Raw genomic sequence first — 11146 nt, forward strand, 5'->3', positions numbered from 1 at the left:
ATGTTGGGCCTCATGCCATCTATCCCATGTGAAGCCCACCACTTCTTACCTGTGTCTATCTCAGCTTCACTTTCTGGCTTATGTGTGTCTTAACCACATGGATGGACAAGAAGCGTGTCCAGTGTACTCACATTCCTTTGGCTTGTAGATTGCTGTACTTGGAGTGAAGGTGAGCAAGGCCAAGCAGGGCATCGTGTGGAGCCACTGCATGTCAGGCCTTGCATTCTGTCTTAAGATTAGCAAAGGTGAGGACACATCTGTGGCACACATAGGTACTTCTGCCATTTTCCATAGACCATTCCTTGCTTTTTGGGACTTCTTTTTCACAGCATGTGGTATACATTTTCAACATTAATATACTGTAGGCTTTATTCATTTGCTGCTGATATAAAAACAATGGTTATTTTCACACTACAACCAGGCTACTTAACATTAGGTAGTTAGAGCAGTTACCATTTGACTTCATACGACTGACTTGTGCCAGGTGTGTCTCTAGAGATTCCTTGGATTACTTGAAGATACCCGGATCATTTTATTTTCAGGTACTTGCTACTTTCAACATGATGAATGTTCCATTTATTACAATATTCTCTCATAGCACCCTTGTCACTCTCAGCAAAAAGAAAAAAAGAACAAATGATCATACTCCTTGGAGTTATGTCTTAGGTCTATTCCCCACTTCCTTTCTAACAAGGAATAGACAGCTAGATGATCACAAATCAAAGGTAGCATTCACTCCCAAGCTGTTTGACTATAAGGAGTGTGTATGTGTGTGTGTGTGTGTGTGTGTGTGTGTGTGGGAGTGTGTGTGTGAAGGACAACGGTTTCAGATCCCACACTTGTTATAATAAAAATTGCCAGAGAAACAGCCATATAAAAATAGCCTAAGCACAGAAAATATTAACATCTCCATATTGAAAAAGAAATTAAATAAATAAATACTTTGCTTCCCAGCTAGGAGTGCTGAAGTTTTCTTTTCCTTTTTTTGTTTTGTTTTTAAATTTGAGATGACCTTTCAAAATTGGAGAATGAGCTCATGAATAGGGAAGAGGAGGCTGCTAGTGTCTCTTCCTATTCAAAATGAATGAGGCCCATCTATTAAATTCACTGGGTAAATCAATCCATTGGAGTTCAGGTCACATCGTGTGGTTTCGGGGTCCCCACTTAGTCTCCACAGCATGCTACCCCCCCAGCCTTCCAAAGCAGTTGCCACACACACACACACACACACACACACACACACACACACGTTATCATCATGTCCCTTTGGGTAGGCCTTGTCTGGGCCATCTGTTCCTGCTATCAGCTATTGTTCCAAGTCACCTCTGCACTATTGTCTCTGAATACCAGAATGCACATCAGAAATGTGCTGTATAAGTGTAGAATGTGGGGTGAGGGATCAAAAAGAAAGAAAAGAAAAAAGAATTGGAGGGCATATTGATAAAAGAAATGTTGAGCCATCAGATATAAATGATGTAGGGCTATTTCACATGGGCTTGGTTATAAACGCTACTATTTATAGAAGGGACAGAGCCCAGTTTGCAATGTTCAATGTTTTCCCAATTTGGAATGCTTTATTTAAAAAACACAAAGATGCATAAAAAATTGAAATTACAGGCACTGCCTTGGAAGGAGGCCAAGCATTCAGGACTCCCAGAAACAGCATTATCATTAGATCTGGTGTAAAATGTGACTTTCCCCTCAGAGAGAAGCAAATGTATGGCTGAAAGCCTTAGTTCCATCAAATATTATTATCTGAAAACTGAAAGAAAAAAAAAGGCCAAGCACCAGTGGCTCAAACCTATAATCCTAGCTACTCTGGGGGGACTGAAATCTGAGGATTATGGGTCAAAGTCAGCCAGGGCAAAAGCATCCATGAGACTCTCATCTCCAATTAACTAGCAAAAGAAGTCAGCAGTTGAGGTGTGGCTCAAATGATAGAGAAAAGAAAGAAAGAAAGGAACAAAGAACACAAAGCCTTGAGTTCAAGTCCCAGTACCAGCACACATACATACAAGAAAGATTAGATAAGGTTTTTGTTAATATAGTCTGCACATAAATGTAGTAATATAGTGTAATTGATATTGTACTATAATTGCTAAATTATACTGATTGCCAAGTCATTAGAGGAACTTGATAAAAGGATAGATTGTTGGGCCCCATTTAATGGTTCTGACCCTACAGGTCAGGGCATGAACCAGGGTATGAGACAGTTGCAATGCTTCCTAGGGTGATAATTGGGCATTTAGAACTGCTCTTTCTATTTTTTAATTTAGAAGTCACCATGAGCCAGATTCTGTGGCTAACCCCCGTAATCCTAGCTACTCCAGAGGTTGCTCTTGGAACCTCATCTCTGGATGCTCAGATTGGGAAGTTCAAGGTACCAGGCCTACCCAAAGAAGTATAAGAGACTTCATCTCAACAGGAAAAATCGGATGTGACAGTGATTGGCTGTTATCCCATCTGTGGCATAAACATCAATAAGAAAACCATGGTTCAATCTGCCATAGGCAAAACATGAACACTCTAACTCAAAAATACCCAGAGCAAAAAAAGGGGGGCTCAAGGTGAGGCTCAAATGGTAAAGCACCTGCCTGGCAAATACAAAGTCTTATGTTCAATCCCTTGCATAGCCAATAAAAAAAGGGTGGAAGTCACATATGACATCCATGCAAATATTAGTTGTATGGGCCTGCTACAAAGGCCTTTGAAGATCCTAGAGTTTAAACTAAAACTCATGAGCTTTACCACAGACAAATGAAATCTAAAGATGGTCAAAGTCATTTCTTCACATGAATGCCCTATCTGTGGGTAAAAATACCTGAAAAATAGCTAAAGGTTTGGCTCTCATATTTTTGTGTATGTTCCTGTTATTCTGTAAAGAGCTTTCAGAGGTCATCTGCAAGTACACTGAGCATTCTGGGAAAGGCCTTTTACTTTATTTTACTTTACAAGATTATTGTTATAGGGGAGTAGGAGAAGAAGCCTAGACAAAATTTCAAAAATGTTGTGCATTGTGATAGAGTTATTATTCTAAATAGTAGCCTGCAAATCTCCAAAGTAATCTCAAGTACTAATCAGTTGACTGCTTCCTCCATGGTCTGTTTCTCAAGCAGGAGACGTCAGTACTTTACTTTGTTACCACTGGGGTAAGTGATTAATCGTAAAAACCTTGTATATCCATTCATGGCTCTCCAAGGTAGTGTGTGTGTGTGTGTGTGTGTGTGTGTGTGTGTGAGAGAGAGAGAGAGAGAGAGACAGAGAGACAGAGAGAGAGAGAGAGACAGAGAGAGACAGAGAGAGACAGAGAGACAGAGACAGAGAGACAGAGACAGAGAGACAGAGACAGACAGAGACAGAGACAGAGACAGAGACAGAGAATAGCCTAGAAATCTTGTCCAAAAAAAGGAAACACAAAACAAATACACCATTCTGAAGCTATTTCCTGATGCAGCACCTGGGACCAACCTTCCTTCAACCATCACGTGAGACACTCTCAGAGAAACACACTGGCAGCAAACAAGCTCTGCAGGTTGAATTTCTCCCATCTCCCTCGTTATATGTAAAGATCTCCTGAAACTCAGCAATGACAATCAAGACCAGGACAGAGGCCAGTATGGCCAGGAGAAGAGAATCCACGCCGTTGGCACAATGATGCCCAGGAGTACCCTTTGATCAAAAAATGGAAAACATGGAGTAGACAATCTCCACAGTGTCCATGTCTCTTTCAGAAAATAAAATCTGATATAAAGAGCTTAAAGGAGCTGGAGATTACCTGGATAGCTAGCTACTCGGGAGACTGAGATCTGAGAATCAGTGTTCAAATCCAGCCTGGGCAAGGGAGTCCCTGAAATTCTTATCTCTAATGAACCACCAAGAAGCCCAAAGTGAAGCTGTGACTGAAATCCTAGAGCAAAAGAGCTAAGGGACAGCGCCTAGGTCCTGAGTTCAAGCCTAGTCCACACACATACACAGAGGCAGTGGGCATAATGAAAATTCAGTAAAAATGGGATAGCCAAGAAGACAGGTACACAATAGAGTCATTCAGGAGCTAGAAAGTGCAGGGTCGAAAATTGCTAGTGTACATGACCACAGAGAAAGCTGGAGCTAGGAATGATACGGACCCCTTCAGACCCCAAGAGGGCTTCCTCTATGGATTTACCTGCCTGTGTGACAAGCCAGAGAATCAGTGGAGAGGAAAGCCATGGAGCTTCAAGGTTTGACGTGGGGGCTCTTGTTCTGTCCTCACAGGAGCTGGGGTCCTTATCAACTCCTTTAACTCTCAGAGGCGCAGTCCTCCTGTCTCTGCAGCCCAGACAGTGATTGGTGCTCATCCCTTGTTGTGCTTGTTGTGCTCATGAAATTAATAAGTATATGTGAGAACTTAAAACTATTCTCTGTCTAGGTGTAGTAAGCAATCCTTAAGCATTCACTACTTTTTCTTTTCCTTTGTGTTTTTTTTAACACTTAAAGCTTTTCCTTTCACTTACCCAGTTCATGTTTTCTGTTTAATTCCAAAGCCCTGAGTTGCCTGCAAGAGTTCTCTTTCCTTTAGAGTCTCTTTCCTTTATTCGCTCTTCTGAGTTCTGTTTAATTCCCCACTGTCTCAAGAGCTCAAGAAGAAGAACAATGCCACGAATGGAAAAAATGTTCTCTCAATGAAATACGAGAGAGAGAGAGAGAGAGAGAGAGAGAGAGAGAGAGAGAGAGAGAGAGAGAGAGAGAGAGAGAGGTGAGGTGAGACACTGATGAGTTCTCATTGACATTATACATGCATTTAAGATTGGAGTATTTTTTAAATCCTGATTCCAAGCTAGCTTTATTTATGCATGTCAGGAATAACCTGAATTGTTGCATCTGTTTAGTTCATCTGGGCCCCCTTGACAGATGGTTTGCTGCAGTATGTATGAGCCTTCATTTTATAAGCTGGGCTACAGCTTATAAAAATAAATCATCTTCATCCAAGGGTGTGTTAAAATAGATTGTTTTTCCCCTTGAAATTTTAACTCTAGTAACAAAAGGGGATCGTGGTTATGATTAAGTCACATTGGTAACTTTTCCTGTCTAGGTTCATTATTTTTTCTTTTAAATAAATACTAAAAACAGCTGTAAAATGATCTCCTTTTCTCTTTACTCCCCCCCTTTCTTTTACCCTATAAGGTGAATGTATACACAGATTTTAAAATGTGATGCCCTAAGTCTCTGGAGGGAACGTGAGGAATATCCTCTCAATTCAGGCCTGGAAACTCCTCTGAGTCCTATTAATGCCAATACCCAATGGAAGCTCTGCCATCTGTCATCCCTGCCAGACAAAGCAAGTGTCCCTTTGGTGGCCATCATCTGAGTAAATGAGGACGGGTTGGGGGAAAGGCCAGAAGGAAGGCCGATATGGCTAGGAGAAGAGAATTCATGCTGTTGGCACAATGATACCCAGGGGAGCCCTTTGGGCAAAAAATGGAAAGCATAGAGCAAACAATTCCCCCAGTGTCTGTGTCTCTTTCAGTTTCCCAAGCAAGGAGAGGACACAGGTGCTTCGCCATAGTGAGAAGAATGCAAAAAAATAATGAGGAAAAATCCCTTTGTTTTTATTTCCGTAGGTGTGGGATTTCTCCCCAGCCATTGTTTTCAAAAGCAGAGTTTCTATGTCAGTCACATGGTTGAAAGGGTGAGACCATGCCCTGCAGCCCAGCCCCTGATTTCTGTCTGACCCATGAGACTTGTTGTAGGGAAACACAAAGCACTGTTTGTCCAGTGACCATTCCTGAAGATCACAGATATATCCTGAGTGCACAAAGACCCCTTGCTAGACTCTCCATTGAGAATCCTGAAACAATTTCCATTTCTCTTTTTGTGCAGGTCTAATAGTTAACTAAGTTTACTTCCATACAAAGCAGCCATGTCTTCTATTCATTCACATCTCATCTTCTTCAGGTCCCTGGTTGCTGAGCCCCAGAGCCCATCACTCTTCCCGACCTAGCCTGCCCTATCTACTTACACATAAATGAGCAATTTGGTAATAAAAACCCACCTGCCCTTCAAGAACTGTCCTCACTGCCTAAGGAAGAGCCTACTATATATGAATCATCACGTTTGAGACATTGCTAGTTTGCTTTTTCTAATTTTGTAAGTTGTATCCAATTGTAGCAATGGTCTGGGATTCATTCTGTAACTGAGACATGTCCATTTGATTTGAAGCACTAAAAGCTCATTCTTTGTATTTTTTTCTCTGAGCACGATAATTGTCTTATAATAGACATTTTGAATCAGAACCTAAGTGAGAGGATCAAGAGAAGATTCTAGAAGTGAAAATAGGACTAGATCCCAGTCTCAAGAAAGTCCGTTGTGGATGGTCCTCCAATTCCACACAGCTGCCCTGGCTCTTCTTCCCATGCTGTTGCCACAAAGGGTAAATCCCTGTGTGGTAACATATCAGGGCATGCCCTTATGCTGCTGGATTACTTCTTAGATGTTTTTCCACCCTGAAGCAGAAGTGACAAGGAAAATGCTTTATAAAAAAGATACCAATTTGCTTTTCATTTTTAAGAAATTACTATATCACATTATTGTCATTAATTTATAAATTAGTATATAAATATTTCTCAGTTACTTAGTGGTCTCATAACCCAAGCATCTAATGTGGTTTCTGTTTACCCCTAACTTACCTAAGGAGACATTTGTTCTTCAGATTTTAGACCAAGTACTTTATTTTTTTTTTACTTTTCTTTGGGTCAGTTCTGGGGCTTGAACTCAGGGCCTAGGCATGTCCTTGGGCTTTCTCAAGGCTAGAGTTCCACCACTTGATCCTTAGCACCACTTCTGGCTTTTTCAATACATGTGGTACCAAGGAATTGAACCTTCGTCTTTGTGCATGCTAGGCAAGCACTCTACCAGTAGGCCAAACTTCCGGCCCTATTTTTATTTTTGGTATGTATCACTAAGCAGCTATAAAAGGAGTTTCCATTCACCATGTCCATTTCTGAATACAACGCATCTTGATCAGGGACCCCACATCCATCACTCCCCCTCATCTCTCACACCCCCACCAGTCCTCAACTGAAGTCATCATATTCAGGGTATATATGTAAAGACAGACCCAAGTCAACAAAGGCAAGATTGAATGGGCTGCTAACTTATCAAACACCATTTCACTAGTCTTCCTTAAAAATATATATGTATATAAGTATTTATATATATGCTTTGAATTTAACTGAGGAGAATGATAAAATAAAATTCATTTTTTTATTTGTCCTAAATGCATCTTCATCAAGGCCAGTATTTTCTTCTGTCTCATGATGATGCTCAATGCCTGTATGAAACACGACTCATTCACCCATGCTTACGTGCCTGGCCTGCAAGCAGGACCACCATCTTGATAGACAGATGTCCACAGCACAGTGCAATCACAATGTTCACTTGCAACTTCACTGAGTAAGGAATTAAACAGAATGACAGTTTCATACTGGGATCACAAAATATTCATTATGTTTTCTTCCTTAGTTGAAAAAAATAATACTTCCCCCCAAATTGTTGTCATTTGCTGTGTTCAATGAGGGTGATATTTAATGAAGAGCCTTTTAAAATTAGCTATACCAGGATTCTGTAAACTCCCGCAAAGTAAAAAGATAAAATTTCCATTAGAATATCATCTTTTTTTGGCAATCAGGAAGATTCATTATGAGCATGAAATACAAGAAAGAGGTAATCCTAGCCACACCATGCAGTGATTTCTCATTAGAGGAGACAGTGAGATATTTCAACAAGGAGATGAAGAGACAGAACGTATGGATCCTCACCCTCCCTCCTGGCTGATTTACATTATGCTATGTGGTTGAACAACAGGGGAGTTGCACAAATCTCTCATATGATTGATCCTGAAATACCAGCCCTCTTTGCTTCTGTTGATCATTCATTCACAACAATCCACTTGGGAAAATGGCTTCAGAACACATTCTGTCCCCCATTCTTTTCTCTTTCTCCCTTCCTCCCTCCCCCCTCCGTGTGTGTGTTTGTGTGTGTGTGTGTGTGTGTGTGTGTGTGTGTGTGTGGTGCGATCCTTTTCATGTGGGTGATTTCAAGGATTCCAATGCATTCATTTTTTAGTAAACAGTCTTCCTCATAATTGGTCACTTTTAAAGAAACCTTTCTCCATCTGAATACTAGAGATACTGTCTGTTTTTTCCAACAGATAGATTTCCTAGCCCATCATAAAACATTAAGGTTAGTTAATGCTTATTTCCCATTTCCCATTCTCATCAAAAAGATTTCGGGGAACTGAGAAGAAATTTTGAGGATTAGCCAGTTCAACGATCTCATGTTGTAGACAAGAGCACAGCAGGGCCTGGCTTTGCTTTTGAGTTTTGCCACATCTCATGAGGCAAAGAAATTTTTCTTTTGTTTTTTATGATTTTACTTAATTTTTATATATTTGTAATTATCTTTAAGTGGTTGTTCAAAGGGGTTTCAAGAACCAGATACAGGTGGCTCACTGTTGTAATCTTAGCTTGTCAGGAGACTGAGATCAGAAGATTATGATTATGCCATCCAGGCAGGAAAGCCTGTGACATAGCCTGAAGTGGAGCTCAAATGGTAGAGTGCTAACCTTGAGCAAAAATGTTTCAGGACAGTGCCCAGACCCTGAGTTCAAGCCCTAGAACTGGCGAAACAATAAAGAGAAAGAATCACAGAGGAAGCAAAACATTTTGTTGAGAAAAGAGAAAGATGGATGGTGGATGGAAGGAGGAATATCTTTCCTCTGTACAACTGGATAAATGGACTAGAGGTCTTATCATGTGGTTAGAAACTAACAGAAGAAGGACGGTCATATCTTCTATTATTCTAGCAACCTTGGGTTTTGGACCAGTGGGTACAACGGTTGGGGAATGACAAGGTGGCAGCTGCATAAAAGTAAGAGTTGGTGTCAATTGGAAGTCAGCTAATTTGCTTCAATAAACTCATGGGATGAAATCTACTATACTACAGTTGGTACTATAATAAGTTATAGTATACAATTATTTTACTAGGAATATTGTAAAAAATAAATATAATAAATACTGTAACATAATAAATATATTAATATAATCTCATAGCCCCTGGAGTATTTTTACCTTATTTTCCACTAGCAAATATAAATGTATGGTTCATTAATAACTAAATAAATGGCATTTGTATGTAAGATTTTCAAAGAAATCATAGTAGTTACAACTTCTCTAAATAATGTCTTTTAACACCGTTCACTAGCACCAAGTGGCTTACTCCTCTGTTCCTAGCTAAAATTTGAGGATTGTGGTTTGAAGCCAGCCCAGGCAGGTAAAATTCAGAAGAGTCTTATCTCCAATAAACTACCACACACACACACACACACACACACACACACACACACACACACACACACAAAAGGCTGGAATTTTAGCTCTAGCTCAAGTAGTAGAGTACTAGCCATAAGCAAGAGAAGTTCAGGGATATAACAAGGCCCTAATTCCAAGCCCTAAACCAGTACACACACATGCAAAAAGGCAAAAAAAAATATCAAAAAAGCTGTTCTCTAGCTTTGGTTATAGTTGTATAACCATATTGTGTTGGATGAGAATTTGATGCAGTTAATTTGTCACATCTTGAATGCTCAAGGATTATCGATCTGAATCACACACCAACTAATGGTTTAATCAACAGGTCACCTACAAACATCAATGGAAATTCAATGACTATACTACTGTGCTTTGCATTTCAAAATGATTTATTTCTTCCCCAGGCATAATTATAAAACTGTAGAAGCTGCTCAGTCATACGTCAGACTTACCTTAGGATGTTATTAGAATCTCATTTTCCAACATCCATTGAAAGGTTCTAGAGAAGGGCCAACACGGAATCAAATTTGCAGATATCCATGGTACACATAAGACAGAGGCATAATCTTGTTGCTTGAAACTATCATACATTACTGACTCTAGTGGAATATGTTTTTATATGCCTAGAATATATTTCACACGTTTCCTTTGCTAATTCACTTTAGAACCGTGCAGCACTTTCATTTAAAATAAAAAACAAAACTGAATTGCATCACAGGTCTTCTCCATTCCCTGCTCACACCACTCTCATGTGTGAAATGTGTGTGGCAGGGAAAGCCCTGGGATCATTTCCTTGGGCCTTGATTAATTCTACATGTCTTTCTCTCTTCCCTGCAGGCAAATGGTTTAACTATGGAATTATCTTCCTGGTCTTGATCTTGGATCTCAATATGTGGAAAAATCAAATCTTTTATAAACCTCACGAATACGGACAGTATATAGGCCCAGGGCAGAAGATCTACACGGTGAAAGACCCAGCAAGTCTGAAGGACCTGAACCGAACCAGGCTGTCCTGGGAATGGAGGTCTAACCACACCAACCCCGAGACCAATAAGACCTACGTGGAGGGCGACCTGTTCCTGCACAGCCGCTTCACCGGGGCCAGCCTGGACGTCAAGTGTCTGGCCTTCGTGCCCAGCCTGATCGCTTTCGTGTGGTTCGGCTTCTTCATCTGGTTCTTCGGGCGGTTTCTGAAGAACGAGCAGGGCATGGAGAATCAAGACAAGACCTACACGCGCATGAAGAGGAAGTCGCCGTCCGAGCACAGCAAGGAGATGGGCCTGGCCCGGGAGGACACCGAGGTGTCGGTGGAGGAGCCGCTGCGGGATCCTCCCCTGGTCTCCATCGGGTCCGACTTCAACGAGATCGTCTACAAGTCTTCCCACCTGACGTCGGACAACCTGAGCTCCCACCTGAATGGATCCACCAGTGCCACCGAGACCGACCCGGAGCCGGCCACGTCCAAGAGTACCCCCACGAACTAGAGCCACACGCGGGGGCTAGAGCCGGGGCGCAGGGACAAGGGGGCGAGGAGGAGGGGGAGGAGGGGGGGAAGGGAAGAAGAGGAAGAGGAAGAGGAAGAAGGAGGAGAAGGAGGAGGAGAAGGAGAAGAAGAAAGAAAGAAAAAGAAAGAAAGAAAAGAAAGAAAGAAAGAAAGAAAGAAAGAAAGAAAAGAAAGAAGAGGAGGAAGAGGAGGAGGGGAGAAAAAAGCAACATGGAGTGTAACCACCACCACCACAACACAATTAGTCTTTTTTTTTTTTTTTGTAAACGTGGGGTCTACTTAGCATTAGGTAAAGAAA

The 11146-nt window shown here is 41.2% G+C and overlaps 1 protein-coding gene across 3 annotated transcripts in view; it reads left to right on the plus strand.

Annotated features, from left to right (window-relative positions):
- Positions 1 to 10870, plus strand: part of Tmem117 (transmembrane protein 117) — a 350457-nt gene extending 339587 nt beyond the window's left edge. For all 3 annotated transcript variants that reach the window (XM_090355491.1, XM_090355483.1, XM_090355499.1), the window contains exon 8: positions 10182 to 10870. In XM_090355491.1, coding sequence (XP_090211617.1) covers positions 10182 to 10828 — 647 coding nt within the window. In that variant the 3' untranslated portion in view covers positions 10829 to 10870. The remainder of the gene's footprint in view (positions 1 to 10181) is intronic.
- Positions 10871 to 11146: the final 276 nt, after the last annotated feature.

Source organism: Megascapheus bottae, chromosome 2 (genome assembly GCF_031878675.1).
Source record: "Megascapheus bottae isolate mThoBot1 chromosome 2, mThoBot2.hap1, whole genome shotgun sequence".
Lineage (NCBI taxonomy): Eukaryota > Metazoa > Chordata > Mammalia > Rodentia > Geomyidae > Megascapheus > Megascapheus bottae.